Here is a 23146-nt window from a genome sequence, read left to right on the forward strand (position 1 = left end):
TTTCAGGAGCACTCACCCAGCCAGCTTTCCACTGTCAAATGTTTCTGTAAAATACACTTCTCCTATAGGCTGAGGTGTCTTATATTTAATAGTCTAGAAAAGAGATTGTTTTAAAGCCAAAGTTATTCATTTCTGCAAATATCTGAAGTCATCCTGATAGTTCAGAACCTAGTACGCAGTGCGCATGGGCAGTAGAGATTCAGGCGGCATGGGCTCTGGTTGCAAAACTCACCTCTTAGTAATGTCATAATGAAACCTGTTGTTTTGTACAACTGATGTCTGGTGATAAAATTGTAAGTGTTTTCCCCCACTTGCCATCCCACAAATACACTTGAGTGGTGAGCATGCGTGCCAGTTTTTTAGAGTGTGAACTTTTAAAGACCCCTCTGTAATAAGGTGTTTGCCTAGGACGCGCCTTCCCTTTCAAACCCGCCCTCCTCGTGTGCATTTTCTACACATGGAGAAATAAACAAAGCCACTTCCTTTACTTCTTGAAGAACCACAAGTTACAGTGCCTTCCATTGTGTCTGGCAAAGTCTGATATCATCAGAACTAGAACTGAAGGCATTTGTCTTTACTAAAGAACTCGATCCTCTTTAACCAGCGAACTCTTGCCTTGGTAGCGAAAACTCCCCACATGCTCATTGAGCACAACTGGCAGAGGTGTCATCAATCAGCTGTAGGACGCTAAGGAACACAGTGGGAAAAGCGACACTTTCCCATGCACCGGGAAGACTAGCCCTGTCAGAAGGGACCGGTCACTCCTATGACCATGGGAAGAATAACTTATAACATTTCTTACAGCTGTCTTACCCCTGAGGAAGTTTCATCTTCTTTAATATTACTCTCTCCTGAATTTTCATTGAAGTCTTCTACTTCAACACCATCATTCATAAATTCTGCATTGACAGTGATGAACAGAAGACTCAAGCATAGTCCAACACCTTGGAAATGCATATTGACCATCTGTAAAATTAAAGCAGCCAGCGAAAAGTCAGACATGGATGCCACGTGGTAAGAACCATCGGAAGAAATAATTTCTCCTTTATTCTGTGATGGTTTCATCACCAGCAACATTATTTAAATTAAGCCTTGAACAAGTAAAACACCAACTTCACATTTGCAATTCTAAGTCTTCCAGAACCAAAGAGCTAATGGTATAAAAATATAAAGATATCAGCAACATCATCAATCAAATGCAAATAATGTTAATTCATTGAAAAGAAAAAAAGCTATCATGATCCCTAAATTTTCACTTATATTATTTCAAATAATGTAGCTTAAGTATATGCAAAATTAGACATTTTATAATTATAAAGCTTGAGTCCACTTACATCTAAACACCCAAAACCAAGGGTTTTTAATCATACATTTAACATAATAGTGTTTTGCTAAAATCAAATCCCATGTTGTATAAAGCTGTCTGCTGGGGACCACGTTCTTTTGAACTCATTGTTCCTATAATTCCATGATCATCACATAGTTATCTGACCACATGTGCCTTCAAACACTGCATAACTGCTGTTCCTTGTGTTAGAAGAAATGCCAAATGCAACCTGTCATCCACTTAGCAGAAGCGCTTGATTTATGCAGTTATGTTCTCACCCACGATCATTAGCATAAATAATTCAAGATCTCTCCCTTGGTGCTAACAGACTTTCGAGTACTGTTGGGCACCGAAACAGTTCAGTGTCATTGATTCAAAAGCAGTCATACAATAACACATCATCATCATGTATGCTATTCTTTTCCCCAAAGCTAACATCAACACGGGGACATTTTTAAAGTAGATTCTTAGAACTCTAAAGCTTTTCAGACCATAGATAGCTATGGACATATCTGGGCCTACTTAAGAAAGATGGCACTACAGTCACCAGAATTGCTATCATCAAAAATGACAATTGATAATCACAGAGATTGGAGAAACCGGAACTCTCACCCACTGCTGAGGTGCGTCAAGGTACCACACCAACGGAGGTGGGAAATAGTGTGGCAGGTTTCAACATGCCCCAGTGATTCCACTCAAGGATAGCCAAATAAAACCCAAACTTATATCCTCACAAATTCTTAGATACAAGCCACGAAATGCAGTTCTTGTATCAACTCAAATGTGGACCGATTCAAATGCCCTTCAATTCAAGAGTGTACAGACGTAAGTTGAAGCACTCATACCATGGGAAAGTACCCAGCAACAGCAAAAGAGAGAACACCCATACAAGAATGCATGAACTCAAAACTACTGAGCCCAGGGAAAAGCCATGGGAAAATCATAAATGTACCATTTCTCTTTAGAGAAAGAAGAAACCCAAGAAAACAAGAACTGGAGACTAGATAAGACATCAGGATTGGGGATAGCTAGTGGGCATGTAGGGGATGAAATGTCCAATATTGGAATTTGGTAATAGTTACCCAACTATTTGGTAATAGTTACCCAACACATATTAAGCAGTTGAACTTGATAGTACACAAATAATATATCATTAAAGCAGTTTATATAACATCACATAAAAGCATTATTCTACCAAACTAGTTCAACTGACACAACCCCTTTTTAAATCAAAACTTTAGATGAATGTCTGGGCCAGAGACTTCAATTTCTTCTGAAGGCTGCTGGCTACCACTCCTGTGTTTACTTTGAAAATGTATGTTTTCAAAACCACTAAGTAGAAATCTACCTTGATGGGAGCTTTCTATATTCAGGTACTGCCATCTTTATGGACAGAGACAACACACACACACACACACACACACACACACACACACACACACACACGCAGAGTAAATAAATTAATGTAAAAAAAATTTAAAAGAATATCAATATCACTTTAGAACCATGTTTTCTGTTTCAAAATAAATTTTAGTTTAAGTTCTTGGATGGTTAATACTGTCAACTTGACAGAATCTAGAATCCCCTGGAGAAAGCTTTCTGGGCAGGCCTGTTCATAGAGGTTTCTAATTTGTGTTAGTCCAGGTATGAAGACTCATTCTTCATGAAGGCAGCATCAACCCTGGGCTGGAGCCCTGAACTGAAGCTGAGCACCAGCGTTCATCTCTTGCTGCTTCCTGACTGCAGACTCCTCTTCCTGTTGTCATGCCTTCCTGGCCACATGGACTGTATCCCCTCAGACTGTAAGCCAGAAGAAGCCTTCTCTCCTCAAGTGGCTTTTATCCAGTGTTATGTCTCAGCAACAAAAGAATTAATAAAGAGGGCATATACCTGATCACTTGATCATACGACGACGATTCTGTTTTTAATTTCTGAGAAGCCTCCACAGTGTTTTCCATAATGGCTTTTCTGTCTCCGCAGCACTGGATTGCAAGTGCACACCACCACACCCTGTCATCTTTCTAGAGATACTTTTTGCTTCTTCCTACAAAAGCTATCTGAGGATTCCCAAACCCCACAGTTCAGAGGTCACTCTTCAGTTTGAAGAATTATTCAGTCTCAAAGATGACCCAACATCTTCATTAATTTGAACTTGTTCTTTCCTCTGAATTGAAACATTGTGCCCATTAAGATGGCCTGAGGAACTAGCTTAATCCCTAGGACCCATACCAAAGAGAACTGATTTCCAAAGGCTCTGACCTCCACACGTGGGCCATAGTGTTAGACCACCCCACCCATAAATAAATAAATAAATAAATAAATAAATAAATAAATGTACTTTTTAGTTTGATTTTTGAGACAGGATCTCTGTTTCGTTCTTGCCATCCTGGAACTTACTATGTAGACAAAGCTGGCCTCAAAATCACAAGACATCCACCTACCTCTGCCTCCAAAGTGCTGGGAGTAGAGATGTGTGCCACTGTGCCTGGATTATTTCCCCTTTCTATTACCATCCCCTCTAGTCAACCAAAGTGGTCCTAAGTGGATGGACTTGGTCTGGGAATGAGCTCACTGCACAGCACTAGCCTGGCATGCCCAAGGCCCTGGGTTCCACAGAAAACAAAGCAGGACTAGATTGCACCATGGGTCCCCTGGGGTCTCTGGTAACTAATCTCATTAGGGCATTTGTGAAATGAACACATTTTCACCCCTCAGCCTTCATTAGGGACATGACCTCCTGACAGATATCACTAATTGTCACTGTGTCATTTATACTCTGGTTAACCTTCATAACCAAACCCTGCCTTCTTGCAAGCCTGATGTTTTCTAACAACAATTCTTTGCTGTGGGATGTTAATGTATGTCCTGTGGGAGCCCTTCTTGGGTTCCTTGTGGCGTTACCCAGCAGGTTTGCATAGAGGATGATTAGGACCATGGGCCTGAGTGCAGGTGTCTGAGATGGTCTGCACTTGGCTGTATTGGGGGATGGTCTGTATGTCAAGTTGCTCTGATTGGTTAATAAATAAAACCTGATTGGTCGTGGCTAGGCAGGAAGTATAGGCGGGACTAACAGAGAGGAGATATAAAAGAACAGGAAGGCAGAAGGAGACGCTGCCAGCCACTGCCAGGACAAGCAGCATGTGAAGATGCTGGTAAGCCACGAGCCACGTGGCAAGGTATAGATTTGTAGAAATGCGTTACTTTAAGATATAAGAACAGTTAACAAGAAGCCTGCCACGGCCATACAGTTTGTAAGCAATATAAGTCTCTGTGTTTACTTGGTTGGGTCTGAGTGGCTGTGGGACTGGCGGGTGACAGAGATTTGTCCTGACTGTGGGCAAGGCCGGAAAACTCTAGCTACAATTCTTAACTTGGACTCTACTTAAAACATTTTCAGTAGTTCTTATAGATTGCTTCCTCCAAGACTCATTCTTTTATTCTGGGTATTTGCCTTACATATTTTTTAAGACTTTAATTATGTATATGTGTGTTTCTCCTGTAGGGCTATGTAATGTGTGTGTATGGGGGGGGGGGTGCCAGAGGAAGCCAGAAAAGGGCATTGATGCCCTGGAACTGGAGTTACAGGTGGTTGTCAGTATTTGATGTGGGTGCTGGGAACTGAATCCAGAGCCTGTGCAAGAGCAGTGTGTGTTCTTAACTTCTGAGAAAGCTCTCCAGCCCCAGTCCTTTCCTTTTTAACACACACTCGTGTAAATAGCTCCTCTAATAACTGAGGATTTTTGCCTGTGCTCAGGTCTAAGGCAGACTGAGGTGTCAGACGTCATTGACGCACCTCAGGAGTGGAGGTTGGAGACTGTGGCTCTTTCCTGTGGCTTCAGAAGTGTAACTACAGAATGACAGAGGTCGAAAGCTTCCTGACCTTGCTGCCTTCTAAGTGGCTAGCGCTGTTGTCCAGAGGGCACCGGAACTGGGCATGTGCTCTGGGCCTCTTCTCACCCATGAAGTGAGAGGGTTGAGTGGCATGAGCCAAGTCCCATCAGTGCTGACAGTTCCAATTTTCTAATTACACAATTAAGAAGGAAAATTTATTAGACACCAAAACAAACCCTGAAGCTAATTTACAGCACCCACCAGTGCATATCCATCAACACATGCCACCATCTACATACGGTAAACCATCCCAACCAACCAGAAAAACAGGACAAAAGAAGAATATCTTGTTCTAAGAATTTGAGGAACAAGGTCAATGTGACTGGATGACCACACCAACAAAATGTGGACTATAAAGTCGTCAAAATTAGAATGACCAAGAAGAGGGCTATCTAGAGAGATGTAAAAATGTTAGTGCAAGCAAGCAAGCAAACCAAAAATGCGCAGTTTACTATTTCATGCATCACAAAGTTTCAACACAAATTAAACATGTTCCAAATATCTTCCCATTGACTGTATTGTTTTTGCCTAATTTGTTCGTTTCTGTACCTTCCGTCTCCAGTTCCCAACTTCCTAGCCATTTATCTTTTAACCCTGAACGAACGCCTGCAGAGCCTCTTCCTCCTGGGTGCGGCAGATGCCACTTAAGTTCAGCTAAAGTATCTGATTGATAGTAAACAGGCTTTAGATAATGAGTCTCTAGTCATTAAGGTTTAGCTGAACTCAACACACTTTGCTTCGCTCCCTAGAGGCGCCCGCTAGGCTCCACCCAAGTGTCTAGGGAGTGGCCAGGACTCTCGGGCCACCTTCACCGGGTGGTGGTGGTGGTGGTGGTGGTGGTGGGGTCCTTTTGGCTTCGCAGAGGTGGATTGCACAGAGGTGGGCTGCTTATGAGGAGCCCAAGTTGGTTTTGTTTACCTTTTTTAGAAAGATGCGAAGAACTCCCCTGGGAGCGTGGCCAGGGCTCCGTGGAACGGGGCCACAATGGCAACCGCTGGGATAACGGACTCCAGGGGCTCCGGGCTGAGCAGGGCACCCGGCCTTCCCCAGCGCCAGCGCAGCAGGTGGAGCGCTCGAAGTGGCGTCTCCCTCCACCCAGGGCTGATCTCTCTACCCGAGGCTGGCAGAGCCCACTCCCCAAGCGTCTAGCTGCTGCACCTCCATCCTTGAACTCAACCTCCAGCCTCACCTGGCCGCACCCAGCTGAACCTTCTGGACTCAGAATCGGGTGCAGCCCGGGCATCCGGACCCGATTCCTCACCCCGGCCCCGCGGTCCACACACCTGTCCTGCGGGCTTGTGTCCGGCAGCGGCAGCTCAGGTGTCCGACTGGCTGCTACTCGGTCCCCTGCGTCTCCCCAGACCGATCCCGCCGGCAGCCGCCCAGCAGCGACTGCTAACTGCGCATGCGCGAGCGGCCGCGCCGGAGGATGCTGTAGCCGCCCGGGTGCGCGAGCCGCCGGCTCAACCGCCGCTCGGGACCCAGCGGCCGCGCGGCGACCCTGGGGATGCGGTGATCCCAACGTCAGGAGCTCTCTGGAGCTCAAGCTGCCCGCTCTGCAGACTGCTCGGTTCTACGCGTCGCGTCTTAATTGGCTCCTGGATGGACGGACAGACGGACGGACGGATCTAATTTAGTTTAGTTTAGTTTTTCTTTTTTTCTTTGTGGTTATTTTGTTCTGTGACGGGTCCAGGCTGGCCTGAAACTAATTGTGGAGCCAACGATGACCTTAAGTTTCTGATCCTCTTTTCTCTGCTTTCTGAACTTCGGACCACAGTACTGTTAATGCAGCACTTGGGATCGAAGCCCTGTTGGTGGGCACTAAACGAGCTCTATCGGCTGCGCCACATCTCACATCCCTTGTCCCCTGAATTTTATCTTAGTCACGGTTTTAGAGGATTGTCAGGATAGGCATGCCAAATTTCATATGGTAGATATTTTTTTCTATATTTCTGTATTTTAACAGCTGAGTGCTCATGATTACCAGTCAGGAAACTTCCTATTTCATGTGTGTTGTGACATGTTAAATGCTAACATTATAAATGAAACTATATATTTTTCATTCTATCAATATTATTAATAATTTTACAGAGACACATAATTGCTTTATTATCTTGAACACTGCTTGAAGGTGTTACTTACTTTTTTCCCTTCTGTATGCTGTCAATTCTGTGTGTGACCAAACTTTGAATCTGTGTAAATGTCTTGTTTTCTGTCCATCTATGCTCAGACTGTCTCCTTGATTTAGGATGTGTCAATCATCTTTGCTTGAATCAATTTTACTGTGGTTTCATTACAGTAACTTAACACATTTTCATTATTAGACACAAATATAAATGAATATAAATACATCTTCACTCATGAACCCATCCTGTCTAAGCATAGGTTCATAGAGTCTGTTTTATCCAGTCACTCGCTCAGTTACTGCAGTACCCAAAGTGCCCTAGGTTAACTGAAGGAGTTGTCTTCAAGTCAGTTCTGGTAGTCTTTGGGCATGATCCTATCCTTTGTGTGTGTGTGCGCGCGCGCCACCACCGCCTGGCGATCCTATCCTTTCTTAATTGGTTCTTTGGAATATGTTTTGTATACAATTTGCTGACTTTGGGGATATGCAAACACCCTAGCAACACAATAAGGAACATGTCACTTCCAAAAGCTTTCTTGACCCCATCCCTAGCAACCACAGACTTCTTGTGGAATCTGACAGAAATGGAGCTTAACCAGCACTTCTTTTTCTGGCTCCCTCCAGCCAGCGTGCTGAGATTCATCTGTGTGTCTGGATCCAGTGTTTGCTCCTCCTCACTGCTGCATGGCTTCCCACTGTGCTGACATACAACTGTTTACAGATCTCCTTTTAAATGGATGTTTGGATAGCTTCCAATTCAGAGCTACTGTGAATAAAGATGCTGTGGGTGTTCCTAGACAAGTCTCCTCTTCAGCAGCGACTAGCAGCAGAATGGGTGAGATGCTGGAGGGTCTGGGTAGGAAGATGCTTAGCTACTTGTTACAATGTGGCTGTGCCATCTTAAGTTCCCACCGGCAATATCCTAGAGTTCTTGTTGCTCCTCCACTGTTGAACCTGGACGTCTTTAATCTGAGCCTTTGGGGCAGCCGGTTAACAGGGTCTCATAACTGTTTAAGCACTATGTGGTTGTCTCATACAGTACTAAGTCTGTTCTGTCAGTCAAGTTGTCCTGTATTCTCACAAGCAGTGTAGGAGAGAAAGTACATGCCAAAGAGATATCCGTGCACCCAATCCCTGCAACATCACATTTTTTTCCTTCAGAGTCATGGACTTTTTCTGAGGCTCTGCCCCAAAACTTCAGCTCCAGCCTCTTTCATGTGTGTATGGAAGACATGTTGAATTATTTCAAATAGCTTTCCAGCTTCTGTGAAAGTAATAAAATGATCTTTTAAAAACTTGCTTATTCAGCCGGGTGGTAGTGGCGCACGCCTTTAATCCCAGCACTCGGGAGGCAGAGGCAGGTGGATCTCTGTGAGTTCGAGGCCAGCCTGGGCTACCAAGTGAGTTCCAGGAAAAGGCACAAAGCTACACAGAGAAACCCTGTCTCAAAAAACCAAAAAAAAAAAAAAGAAAGAAAGAAAAAGAAAAAGAAAGAAAGAAAAACAAAAACTTGCTTATTCAATGTAATAACAAGTTTTCTAACAGGCCCCTAAGGTTCATACACCCTGGATGTAAATACCAGGACAGGCCGTGGTTGGGTGTATATGGACAGCTAATACTGCACTGAGAAAGTTTGGGCCGGTTAGTATTTGTTGTTATGTAGTGTGTGCCTGTGATCATTATCCAGATAGTATTATTACATTTACACCATTAAAGAATTTGGAAATTTGCTTTGATCTGAAGCAATTTAGAAATAGTGGACTATAACTATTTGGGGTTTTGAAACTTTGCCTTCATTGTGGAGAGCCCTGGGTTCAATACCCAGTGCCAAGAAATATATATTGAGTTGAATTCCCTTATACAAACATGTGATCACCTGGGGTTGGTAGTGCTTTGTGAATTTTACTTCCCCTCAGCTTTTTCTGTTTTTCTATGAAACTGTCTGGCTTAAGCTATATGTCTAGCATCCATTTTGATGAACTGTATCTTTTTTAAAAAAAATTACACATTTTATCTGGGCTTATAGAGAAAAATCTAACATCACCAAAATAAAATAACGCATGCAAAAGACTTCATCATTAAATGGTAGAAGTGTCTACTAAAATCCACAAAGCATCTGTAAATGGATGCCAATGGTATTTCTAAAATATTTGAAAAACAAAAATCATGTTCTCAGGAGAAATAGCTGCCCAGACTTGAACACCCATCATCTGTTCACACTTTTCACAGTTCCTTCACAGTGGGAGGTGTTTAAGTACACAACCTCATGACAGCTTTCCATTCCTATATTAACAGCCCGTGTCTCCATCTCCTCTACCCAAGAATGAAGAGATGTTTATCATCACTATTAATATGTAAATATTACTACATTGCTAGGTACTTCAGACTCTGCTAAAGCTTAAATCTGGAATGTTCCCCTAAAGGTCCATGTGTTGCAGGTGTGTGAGGGGATCCATGCAGGTGTCATACAGGGAAACAAACCACAGACAGAGATGAGAATGAAAACCTGGTGCAGATTGACTTCATCAACCTGGATCAGATTTTGGGGTTCTAATGCCAGACAGTTCATAGTAGGCATATTTGAACACACTAGAATTTGGAAAAGGGTCTCCAGGCAACAATAACTCCCATAATCATTCAATTTCCAGGTGTTCAATAAAATAGGCAAGCATAAGAGAATTATAATAGGGCTGGAGAGATGGCTCAGAGGTTAAGAGCACAGGCTGCTCTTCCAGAGGTCCTGAGTTCAATTCCCAGCAACCACATGGTGGTTCACAACCATCTGTTAATGAGATCTGGTGCTCTCTTCTGGTCTGCAGGCAGAACACTATATAAATAATAAATAAGTAAGTCTTAAAAAATTAGAGAGAGAAAGAGAGAGAGAGAGAGAGAGAGAGAGAGAGAGAGAGAATTATAATAGCTAACAGAGGACCAAGAAAAGGGGAAAGCCATTCTCCATTCACCCATCTCTTAATTCCTGCTGATACTTCTGCTGTGAGCAAATGGGTGTAATATGCCAATTCTACATAAACCTTTATAAACAATCACTAGCATGACAAAACAGTATCATGTGTCTCCTATAACAGGTGTGTCCTTTATCCCCTGTGACAAAAGGCATTTGGATTCTGCATGGACAAAAATGAACATGCAACACAGTCATTAAATGTGACAGTATCATTTTGGGGTTAACTGTCATTTCCCCAAAGTCTCCCCAAGCTATCTTACTCTCTCTCTCTCTTGGGATATCTCATTTTGTGGATTTGTCTCATAATTCTCTTATGATTGCCTATATTAGTTAGACAAACCATGGAGACAATGCATTCTGCCATGCCCTCAATCATGGCCACTAATTTTTCTTTAAAAACAGAATTGGAGAGATGTAGAGGGCACGAGTGTCTTGTACTCGCAGAAAAGCACTAAGAGGAAAGAATCTGGAATAATCATTCTGGGGAATTAGGGTTAGTTAGGTCTGTCCCTTCAGACAGCAAAAATGTCACCAGGTCGTTAGCAGCCTCTGCTCTCAGCTCTCTGATGGAATGCAGGCATTTGATTTCATCACCCTCATGGAGGAGACACCCCTGCATGACTAATGTTCTCGGTTCTTTTAGTGCTTCTCTGTGAGTGTGAGGCCTTTGTGCCCTCTGCCAGCGTGGACCCAAGCTTGGTGTGTGGAGGGTGGTGGAGTTGGGACCCAGTGGGAAGTCTTCACCTCACTGGGGACCTGCCTGTAAAGGAGACAGTGGGGCCCTTTCCCTTCCTCCCTCTCTCCCTGGCCCTGTGCTGATGAGCTGCTCTGTATACACTCACACAGTGATTCACTGCCTTGCCACGGTCCCCCAAAAAGCAACAGTGCCAGACAACCATGGATAAGAACCTCCACAGCTATGAGCTGCAGCAACCATGTTGTAAGTTGATTGCCTTAGGTATTTGTGGCAAGGATGTGTAAATGAATGAATCCCCCCAACCCCCGCCTGTTCCTGAATAACCAATCAGAGGCTTGATATTAATTACAAACTGGTCTATGGCTCAGGCTTCTTGCTAGCTAGCTCTTTCAGCTTAAATTAACCATTTCTATTAATCTATGCTTTGTCACTTTGCCATGGCATTACCAGTCTGTTGGCATGCTACTCCTTGCGCGGTGGGCTGGCTTGTGGAGTCCACTTGACTCCGCCTTTCTTCTCTTTGTCTCTTTGCTTGGATTTCCTGCCTGGCCATAGGCCAGAGCAGCTTCTTTATTAACCAGTGGTAGCAACACATATGCACAGCATACAAAAAGACCATCTCTCAAATGTTATTAAGGACCAGCCTTAATAATCTTCTTCCCAGAGGCCCAGAAGAGAGGCTACGGATGGTAAGAATTATTTTTAGGGAAAGAATCTATGTACACCATTCTCTGAGTCCATCTACTTTATTCCTCTGGGATAAAAATCCTGTCTACACAGCTTCAGTTCTGCTCTCACACCTAGCTCCTTTCCTGCCTGATTTCTCTCTACATTTATCTGCTGTCCTAAGTTCTATCTTAATTCTCTCATCTTAGTTCTGCCTCATCTGGGTTCTCATCCATCTCGTTTGTTCCCATCTTAGCTCCTCTCCCATCTCCTTCTCTCTCATCTTGTTCTTCCCCATCTGGCTCTTCCTCATCTTCCATCTTGTTCCTCTAGTCCTCTCTTCTAGCCCTTCAATCTAGTTCTTCCCCATCTAGTATGTTCCTCTTCAGTTCTTACCCATCTAGTTCTTCCATTCTCTTTTCTCTGTCTAGTCCTTACTCTGAAAATGAAACTGCCTTTTATCCCTTTATCCCTTATCCTCCAAGCTATCTCTGCTTCCACAGTTTCTGGCAGGGTGAGGGGAAGTGTGCTCGGTCACTAGGCAACTTGACTAGGCACCTTCCATCACAGTTAGATGTACCTGTAAATAGGAACCCTTTAGTTCTGAGTTAATTGTTAAGGGTGGATCTAAAACTAGAGATAAGACTTTGGAAAGGAGAAAGTTAAGCTTAATTAGCACATCTGCCAGGCCTTCTCAAACAGGTAGTCTGGATGCTTAAGTCTGTTCTTAGAGAGTACAGAGGTTGGGGCTGGAGAGATGGCTCAGCAGTTAAGACCACTGGCTGTTCTTCCAGAGGTCCTGAGTTCAATTCCCAGCAGCCACATGATGGTTTATAACCATCTGTAATGATATCTGGTGTTCTCTTCTGGCCTGCAGGTATACATGCAGGCAGAACACTGTATATATAATAAATTTAAAAAAAAGAAAGTACAGTGGTATCTCTGATAAGATACTTTTGTCCCTCTGGGGATGGTCGTGGCCGGATGCTGCTAATGACAATAATTACAGAAAGGCCTGAAATTAGGGATCCTGGCTGCATTACTGCTCAGAAGGTTATCTAAATATTCCTTTAGTAGAGGAGAAATTGTGTTCAAAGAATAATGGAAAAGCTACAATAGCACATGAGAAATCCATAGTAGGACATCGCTAATAATCAAAAGTCAATATCACCAAGACTCCTTGAGTCTCGGCTTGGCCTCTGGAAGGCCCTTGGCTTCTTTCAGGTCTTAGCTTGTCATAATCAGCTGAAATCCTACTTCATATATTTTTGCAACTTGCAGCAACCATCCCATAGCAGGGATGGAAAAGACTAACATGTTCAGTAGCACAAAGTGCAGTTGGTGGCTTTTTATATCAATACTTGAGAGAAGGTTGGGCAACAGAGACCGGCACTCCCACTCCCACGGTCTGCAGAGCTTAAGGAAGAAGGTTCATTAAACACCTAGAAAATCCAGTTTCTACAGACTTGCTGCAGTACTCAGCGCCTACGCTTGTGCCTTGTAGAGAGGTGATCTCAATAACAGACTCAATGTTATTGCTATAAAGTAAATGCCCAAGCCACCAATGAAGCAATTCTTTATGCCCCCAAATCGACACCAGATATTTCAGTCTCCTCCTGATACACCTGAGTCTAAGATCCTGAGTGGTAAGCCAGGTCCATGACCCCCGCCCCCCCCCCACCGCCCCCCTCCATTTGTGAGCAGCAGAGATGGGCACTCTACTGAGTACATCAGACAAAGTTCCTAGAAATGCTGTGTGCCGGCCTCCCCAACTTTGCAAATCATTTCTTTACAGACAGGGTAACTGTTTTTTGTTTGTTTGTCTGTTTTCTACTTCCTTCCAGCTCCTGCCTGTTCCCAGGATCCAGCTGTGGTTCGAATGGCCCCCGAGTATCAGGGCATCTGCCTTCTGCCTTGCACTGGGCTGACAGTCTTTCAGTGCCTGCCCCAGCATAAGGTCCTAGCCTTCCGGTCCTTCTGCTCCTGGCTTGGATGACTGACTGGCTTACAGGTCCACGTAAGCAGTGTTTGAGGATTATTGCCTCTTGAGAAGAACTGCACTTGGAGGGACCTTTGACTTTTTGTATTTGCTTAGACAATTTAGATCCTAACATACCATATGCATTTATGAATACAAAGTAAAATATTTAATTAAGACACTCCAAAAGGTGAAATTTTCAGTTAAGTTTAAACTCTTTGGAAGGCATCTGTGCCGCTGTTCTTCTCACAGGAGAGGAGAAAATGGATGCAACAGTTCACTTTCATGTGCCACAGGTCATGCTGAGTCAAATGTGTGTGGACTGGCGAGAAAGCTTAGTCACCTGACTAAACTGATGAACCCCATGTCCTGGTGAGACTTGTTTCAAAAAAACAAGGCAGATGGCTACTGAGGAATGCCACCCAAAGTTGACCTCTGACCTCCACACAAATGCACATACATGAGCATGCACACCTGCACATTTATGAACATCTGCCCACACAAGAGCATGAACATTTACCTGTGTATAATATATACACACAAAATTAAGTCAGAGCATTTGGCTAAAATATAAGAAAAAAGAATTATCTTTTATTGTTTAAATTATATAAAGTAAATGAAATATTTCACTATTGAATAACTGCCTTAAGAGATGCCTATAAAAAAAACTGGACTAAAAAAACTTAAATACCAGGGGATTCTGTATCCAACAATTCAGAATACTTTAAAAAGGCATTTTTAATTTATAAAATCAACATCCACAGAAACAAGTAAATGCAACATTTGAAAAGGCACGTTCATGGACCACACATTCTTGTCTAAGCTACGGAGCGCTAGAATTCACAAGAGTCCTCAGATATTATCACACAGATAAACTCATCCTAACAGCAATGCAGTCAGAAATCAATAAAGAACAGATGGAAAGATAACTTGTTCCCAAACGATTCATGGACCCAACTGTGACATTTTTAGAAATGAATGACTATCAAAAATATGTCACATACCAAGGTATCTGATGATAGGTTCCTATGGTACTCAGGTGTGTTTATAGCTGAAACATGTTTATTAAAAGGTAGGCTGTAAGACATGGTGGTACAAACAAGCCCAGGCTGGATCTACGCTTTCTAATTCTTTAGAGATCTTTGCAAAATGATCACAGCATACAGATCAGTTCCCACAGAGCCTGTCCATGACAGCAGCACACTTCTGAGCTGTTAGGTATTTCTGTGTAACGGCCTTGCTGTCTACATCAATAAAATATAGTTTTTAAATGTTAGTAATGTCTCTAATTGTACTGTTTTAAAATTCAACTCTTTAGGCTAAAAATATTCCTGACAAAAGCTCTATTTTTGTCTTGACATAAGAAGTCATTTAATGCCTTCAAGTACTGTGTTCACTGATTTGTCCTCTTCTAGGTAATTTATCTTCCCACACTTCTTGTTTCTGAAAGATACCGTTAGAAACCAACATGTCAGAGGATCGGGTATGACAAAGTTTCTTCTTGTATGTTTATTATCTTCAATATTCCTGAAATAAAAACAAGAAATCTGTAATATTCAGAAAGAACTTTTTAATCAGTAAAGATATAACCATTTCTGTAGTAATTTCCTGATATTACTCAGTTATTGTGTTCACCTCAATATTATCACGCCATCTCCTTGAAGCATCAACAAAAGCTATAGTTTATCAATTCATCACTTGCACTGATAGGTAACACCAATCTCAGTGTGGTTGTACTGTTAAATTACCAAATGTAGACTTCATCTGTAGGGCTCCTGAGAAAGCATGTATATAAAAGATCATTGCAGCTAAAGAAACACTATAGGTCCCATGGAAGTCACTTTGAAGAGACCATGAGGGGGGCAGGAGTGATGGGAAGAGAGAAAAGAAGATTATGGATGCAGGTGACATGAAAGCAAGAGAGGGGACAGGAGGAATGGGGAGGGGGACAGCAGGACCAGGCAGGGCTTGGGGGGGAGGGGGAGGGGAACAGGGACAACAAAATATGCATGAAAATTCCATAATAAAACCCGTCACTTTGCATGTTAACTAAAAAGCCCCTCAGAAGAAAAAGAAGCTGGGCTTGGGGATTTAGCTCAGTGGCAGAGCGCTTGCCTAGCAGGCACAAGGCCCTGGGTTTGGTCCTCAGCTTCAAAAAAAAAAAAAAAAAAAAAAAAGTCAAGGATGAGCCTTAAATAATTGTTCAGCTAATGCATTTTCATGGTAAATCCCTCCATTCTATTACTTGTTGCCTGTCAGACGCAGCAGCAGTCACAGCAATGCACGCAGCAATGTGTGCAGCAATGTGCGCAGCAATGCACACAACAATATACGCAGCAATGCACACAGCAATGCACACAACAATGCACACAGTACACTTCTTTGAAAAAGTTATTGTTGGTCTGGAGAGATGGTTCAGTAGTTAAGAGTAAGAACTGCTCTCCCAGGGGACCTGAGTTCAATTCCCAGCACCCACATCATATGACTCACAATTCCAATCCCCTGTAGTGCCAGCTCTGGAGAGTCCTCAGGCACCCACACTCACATGCACATATCCTCTCTTCCCCACAATACACATAAGTAAACGTAAAGAAAATTGAAAGGTAGAGTCAGTGCTGCCAGCAGCTCATGATGATGCTTACTGCAATCCCAGCACTCTGGAGATGAGACAGAGGCATTGGAGTTTGAGGTCAGCCTGGGCTACATAGTGAGGCCTTGTCTCAAACAACAATAAAACCATCGCTTAACTGAAATTCAGAGTCAGTGGAGCAGTGTGGCCATGTGCAGCACACCACACAAGAACGGGAATGGTTTCACACAAACGCAACTTTAACAAGTTATAGTGAAGCTCTCACTTGCCTGCCAACCAAAAGGCACACCCCCTTTGGAGCATTTGTAGTCATTTGAAGAGATTACCTTTCCACTAACACAAAAGAAAGTTTTTGTTATAAATGTATTATAGAACATTTATTAAAGTTGAAGATCTAGTGAAATTTCAAAACTAAGGTTCATCATTAAAAGGATATGATAATGCTGGGTTTTTTTTTGCTATAAGCTAGTGACCAGAGATGAAATAATTTCTTAATAAATCTACAATGTAGCTCTATTGTACATTTAAAAGTTTTATGGTAAGTGTCACACATAATATGGTTTGGGAACTTACTTCATACAAGTGTTTTTGAAACACTTAAGTAATGAACATCAAGGGAAGTCTAGTAACAAATTTGAACCCATATGAGGTGCAAGATTTTTCTATGTTGTGAGATGAACAGCCACCTGATAACTGTACAGACAGATTGAATTTGTATACTCACTTTATTACTGAAGGCTTAATATTAAACAGTATAATGTAGTCTCTTATCCAGTGTAATCTGAAAAAATCTGATTCTTGTGCCCTTTTCCCCAAAAATGAGTCTGACAATTTTTAAAGAAATTGTGAGATTTAGGGAAATCCTAGTAAAAATGGTCCTGTTAGAAATGTAAAAAAAAAAAAAAATTAGTATACTCACATTTGGTAAATTGTTACTTATATCTGTCTTATGTGCTGTGAAGGTTAAGATGAAAAGTACCAAGATTATGATATCTAAATATAAGGTATTATATACTCACTCATTTTAACCCATCATGAATTAACAAGGTTAGATTAAGATATTTCTTCCTTCCTTCCTTCCTTCCTTCCTTCCTTCCTTCCTTCCTTCCTTCCTTCCTTCCTTTCTTTTTCTTTCTTTTCTTTCTTTCTTTCTTTCTTTCTTTCTTTCTTTCTTTCTTTCTTTCTTTCTTTCTTTCTTTCTTTCTTTCTTTCTTTCTTTCTTTCTTTCTTTCTTTCTTTCTTTCTTTTTCCAAGATAGAGTTTCTCTGTGTAGCCCTGGCTGTCCTAGAACTCACTCTGTAGACCAGGATGTTGATGAACTCAAGAGATTCACCTGCCTCTGCTGGGATTAAAGGCGTGTGCCACCATTGCTCAGCTAGATTCAACTATTTTACTAGGCAAAATACATAACATGAGAAAAGCATTCCATTACAACCACACCCAGACGGGGGTCTCAGTGCACCTGCTGCCTCCTTTATGTGGTGGATGCTGTTACAGTTGCACATGGGCTCACAGAAGATCATTTTTGCTGTTCCGGGGCCTTCTTTGTCTGCTCCGATCTTTGCCTTAGATTTCCTGCCAGCTGGGGCCCAACACTGACAGCACCCACTCCCTACACTGAGTGTCGTGCAGTTCACAGTGACAGTTCCAGAGAGAGAAGGGCGGGCCTGAATCACGGCTGTTTCAGTTGACAAAGAATCTCTGCCATTACTTCCCTTGGTTGTGAAGACACGGACGGCAGAGATGCCGAGGCTCTCAGTGGTAGATGACGTCTTCTGGATGATTTAAACTCTTGGTTTTAGAGATGGAGGAAGCAGAGTGTGGGGCTCCCCTGGGAGAGCAGTTCTTACTCTTTAACTGCTGATCCACTCTGTATCACCACAACAAACTCGTGCCATTTGGAACCTGGACTGTTTCCTCTTAACCATCTAGATGCCACTATGGTTTGGGTCAACAGCCCAAAGGCACACGTGTGGAGTTTTGATCAGCAGGCTCTGGCAGCTGGAGAGCGGTAAAAGCTTTAAGAGATGGAAGCCAAGGGGAAGATTTTGGCTCCTGGAGGTGTGTACTTGTGACCCAGGCCCTTCTTTTTATGCTCAGTTTCTCTGCCCTGTGTTTGCCTTATGACATGTTTGTACCATGGACCCAAAGCAAAAGGGCTGAACAAGCCTGGTTGACCCTACTTGAACTGTGAGCCAAGACAAACCTTACCTTGTGTTAAGTTGGTTGTCTCAGGTACTCTTCTCAGCGACAGTAACACTCTTTCCAAAACTGATGTGAAATTTGAGAGTGACTGAACATGACATAATGCTGATTTTTTAAATTTTGGTCAATAGTTATTTAAATAAACATACTAATTATATTTATAAGGGCTTTCCATTTCTGAAATATTCTTGCTAACAACTTTTATTTTAGACCAAAATAGTGACAGCTGCTGTGTTTTTCTTTTTCAAAACACTTTTTAAGTCTTATTTGGATTGCACAGCTAATAAGAATAAATTTGTGCAGACCAAATTCTTTTTACCATGGTAGATGACTTGGGTTCTTGGAAGATAAATAGCTTTGACCTTAAAACACTGCCCCAGTGTGGCAGCAGGTAACTACCACCCCTGCCTGTGACCTGCCCCTGGGGTGTGGCCAAAAGGAGAGACCCTTTAGGATCTGAGATGCATGTGTTTGCTCTCTTAGCTCCTCATGGTCCTGGAGGCTGGATGTGCAGACCACGTCAGGGTTCCCCAGAGAACTACACTGGACTGTACCTCATCTCTCCTGGATCCTGTAATCGACCTCTTATTGGTGGTAAATTACCCCTGAAATAAACCTCTTTTAATTACCAAATAAACTATGTGGAATTGCCTTGTTAATTATAGCAATATAAATGCATAAATTTTCAATGACAGGCATATTATCACAATCCTCACTTCTTCTTTTCTTAAGGTTTCTAAGTTCATCGAGGCTATGTTACTGAAATTCCATTTCAGAATTTTACCTTGAGGTACTGTTTTCGTCCTGGAAATGATGAGTGGGTGCCCACGTGCTGGAACAGAGATGGTCTGTATTGAATTCGAACTTCTTTCTGGCGTTGTATACAGCTCCCCTGGGGAAAGAGCAAGCGGCCACCTTCACAGAGTCCAGTACTAACTCTCTACGACATTTACTGCCCATAGGATCGTTTTAGATTAGTTTTGTTCAGAGTTCTATATTTGTATTTAAAATTTGCCACAAAACATTCAGTTCTGGGGTCTTCCTACATAGTAGCCCAGGAGAAGAGAAGGGCATGGGGGAGCTATGTGGAGGTGTGTGGTTCCATGGACTCACACAAAGTCAGGCTACATTCCACCGATTTTCATTTCCTCATTCTCACTCTTTTTAAAGTAGATTTTGTTGTAGTTGTGGTCTGAGTTTTTGAGACAAGATCTCACTACTCTGTAGCCCAGGCTGCCCAAGAACTTATTAGATAGCACACACTGACTTTGAGGTCAAGACAGTCCTCCAATGTCAGCCTACTGTACTGTCTGGAGTTACAGGTGTGAGCCACACAACTGCTCTTCTCTCTTTTCAGTAGCTTAGATGATTTTGGGGGGTATTTTCCTGTCTATACAATGCTGTCAGAGTACATGATCACGTCTTTGTTTTCCTGTATTCATTAATTTTGCATCAAACTATATCCTTTAAAATCTCTTCTTAAGTGGAAAAAGAATTTGATTACAGTACAAAGTCTATACTATACTAAATGGAAAAGTGTTTGAATTATCTCCATGGAAATATAAAAATGGGAAATCATGTCACCACTGCTATTCAAAACAAATCAGAAATAAGACATGGCCAAGAGGTAGAGGATGGGGTTAGCATGTGCCAGGCCCTGGGTTCTATCCCAGCATCCTAAAAAACAAACAAAAACATCCCAAATGATCATGACCACTATTTGGTGCATACCTTTATTTTTTTATTTTTTATTTTTTGACCACTATTTGAGAATCATTTATCATTTGAATTCAGAAAAGTAAATCTCAAATTTTCACATACAGGTTAAAAAAATCCAGAAAATTTATTTGAATGTGTTCCTACCCAATACTAAAGTATAAAAAAAAAATTTATTAAGGAATTTTATAATAAGAGAAAAGTAGTTAAATGTTTCTGTTACTTCAGCTTTAAACTAAATTAACATGGAATAAAATTGCTCAAATAGTTAAATATGTTAACAAATATGAAATATTTGACATAGTCTTAGAGATTTTCCAGTAGGAAAGCAATGAAACCTTCCTGCTCCCCTCCCCGACCCGGCCCCTAATCCCCAACACAGCCTGCTGATAATCATGGCCGAATCCGTTACACAAGGTAGTAAGGGAGATTAAATGTCTTGGCTAACTTGGGCTTGTCCACGCTTGCAAAGATTTATTTTATTTAGATTCATATGCAAGCAGTGCCTGTGGAGATCAGAAGAGGACCCTGTTATTAACTTTCATGAATTCTTAACACATTGTGACACAAGGCAAGGCTTTCCGCTTGCAGACCGTGCCCAGCCCCGCCCTCCTCTAGAGCTCCTTTCCAGAGTGTCTCATTTTGGCTGAAGCCCAAGCTCTGTTCTATTCCCATTTGTCTAAAACTTAATCGCGACTGTTGTCACATGATTTCTGCACCTTGACTGACATTAACACGTAGCTTTGTTCCTTAAGACTGCTTTTGTTTGGGTGGGAATTTTCAGATTTTGTTGTGTTTTATGGCAGGGTTTGTAAGGAACCTAGGGAGTCATATATGCTGGGCAAATGCTCCATCACTGAATTATTTTGGTAGCCTTTCCATAAAAATGTAAATGAATAGATTATATTGCATGTAATTTTAATTTAAGTTAAATTTAAATTAAATTTTAAGTCACTATTTTGTTTTAATTCACTGTTTAATTGGGGATTTTTGTAGCTATGTTCGTGTGTGTGTGTGTGTGTGTGTGTGTGTGTGTGTGTGTGTGAAAGAGAGAGAGAGAGAGAGAGAGAGAGAGAGAGAGAGAGAGAGAGAGAGAGAGAGAGAGACTGAGACTCTGACTGTACAGCTCAGGTTGATCTCAACCTCATTCTGTAGCCCAAGTTTTCCTCCAAGTCAGGATCCTCCTGCCTTGACCCTCCAGGCACTGCGCCCTGGCTTTCTTTCTTGTTTCCCCTTTGGTTTTCATGTCAAGCTCACGCTGGAGACGCCTCCTCTTATTCAGTTTTTTTAAATTCCCGGGCTGATGTGTTGTCAAGCTGAGCGCTTGCTGAGCACAGGTAAGGCCCCAGGTCCAGCACTCAGTATACGATTAAAAAAGTCCCAGGTGGTGCTGGGTGTTGCTGGCAGCGGTGGCGGCACCGTGGCGCACGCCTTTAATCCCAGCACTTGGGAGGCAGAGCCAGGCGGATTTCTGTGAGTTCAAGCCCAGCCTGGTCTACAGAGTGAGATCCAGGACAGGCCCCAAAACTACCCTGTCTCTAAAAGCCAAAAACCAAACCAAACCAAATCAAACCAAAACAAAACAAAACAAAACAACAAAAAAAAAAAAACAAAAAAAAAAAACAAGAACAACAACAACAAAAAACTCCCAGGTGCTCCAGGACCCACAAACTACTGTGCAGACATGGCCAAGAAACACACCACACATAATCAATCCCCCAAACAGCACAGAAATAGCATCAAGAAACCCCAGTCACAAAGATAGGAATCCCTTAAGGAGGTAGACCCCAAGTTCCTGTGGAACATGCGCTTTACCAAGAAGCATAGTAATTAGGGCCTGAAGATGGGGCAGGCAAACAACACAAGGCAATCTGTGCATGTGCAGAGGCCATTGAAGACCTTGTAGAGTCAAGGCAACCAGTTAAGCCCAAGATGCTAAAGGGCCCCAACACAGACTCAGCCATCCTGGTCTCATTGTTCATCCCAAGCTTGAGAAGCAGATTTCAGGCTACATGGCCAAGGTTTTCAGGCTCTGTCACAGGAACACCAGGTGACAACTGAGGTTTCAGGTGTCAGCCCACCAGAAGAAAAACTCTCTGATGGGTATAACCTTATCAGGCAAGGCCATGAGGCTACAGACTCCAGAATATCTTTTGTTTCTGCTCTACCTTCACATGTTTGCTGTTATAATCTTTTCCTGATATCTGATATGATGTATAGGGATGTGGTGAATCACCCACCGCCTGTATTGTAGTGTGTTTATCTCTTGAAAACATCCCAATCTACTGGGTATTTATATATATGGATCGTCAGGAAGATGATTCCTCCAATTCATACAGAGTTTTGATGAATAAAAACAAATACTAGGATATGTTTTGTAGCTAAGGCCTGTGAGTTCCGTGAGGTCTGTGAGTCTCACTTAGGAGCTGCTTTAGACACAGACCAGATTTATGATTTAGAAAACATTTGCATCCAGGAGCAAAGCTGGCCCAGATTTCCTTGATCTCACTGCTGGGAAACGCAGTCATGGCTTCGTACGCACCATTAGGTAAAACAAAGCTTCAAGATAGCTTTAGATGAGACCAGATACCTTGCTAATGGTTCTAAAGATAAACATCCCAGAAAAGCAATCTGTAGTTCACAAGGACACATAGCTGAGCTGACTAGCTAGGTCATAAATACAAGACAGCTCAACTATTGCTACCTGGAAAATAATTAATTCCTTGTACCCATTCATGGCCTCAATTTGTGAAAATAAATTTTGATTAGTCAGGGCTTCAGAGAATAATTTGACTCTGTAGCCCCAAAACAAGGGTTACAGGTTTTCTTGGATAGTCAGGAGTTACACACACACAGGGCAGAAAGTACATTTTAAGATTTAAGTGTTATGGTCATAGTACTGTGGAAAGTGCTGGCTGAGCTGATACTAAAAGAAATATGGTAGCTCAAGGAGATTGACTTGAACCAGAACTAGAGACTCTATGAC

The 23146-nt window shown here is 42.3% G+C and overlaps 1 protein-coding gene and 1 long non-coding RNA gene across 12 annotated transcripts in view; one reads left to right on the top strand and one right to left on the bottom strand.

Annotated features, from left to right (window-relative positions):
* Positions 1-23146, bottom strand: part of LOC102917836 (calmegin) — an 83090-nt gene that overhangs the window by 25473 nt on the left and 34471 nt on the right. For 2 of the 11 annotated variants that reach the window (XM_076571912.1, XM_076571911.1), the window contains exons 10-12: positions 19229-19336; positions 814-966; positions 17-93 (exon numbers count right to left, since the gene is read on the bottom strand). In XM_076571912.1, coding sequence (XP_076428027.1) covers positions 17-93; positions 814-966; positions 19229-19336 — 338 coding nt within the window. Of the gene's footprint in view, positions 1-16; positions 94-813; positions 967-5120; positions 5250-6407; positions 6779-14369; positions 15177-16963; positions 17118-18450; positions 18511-19228; positions 19337-23146 lie in introns of those variants that run through there. The other 9 variants (XR_013051220.1, XM_076571914.1, XM_076571913.1 and 6 more) reach the window with 9 other exon arrangements.
* LOC143273284 (uncharacterized) lies at positions 6709-14924 on the top strand. The gene is made up of 3 exons (XR_013051223.1): positions 6709-6854; positions 7968-8178; positions 13516-14924. It is a non-coding gene; the product is annotated as an uncharacterized LOC143273284 (long non-coding RNA).

This window comes from Peromyscus maniculatus, chromosome 5 (assembly GCF_049852395.1).
Source record: "Peromyscus maniculatus bairdii isolate BWxNUB_F1_BW_parent chromosome 5, HU_Pman_BW_mat_3.1, whole genome shotgun sequence".
In the NCBI taxonomy this organism is placed as follows: Eukaryota; Metazoa; Chordata; class Mammalia; order Rodentia; family Cricetidae; genus Peromyscus; species Peromyscus maniculatus.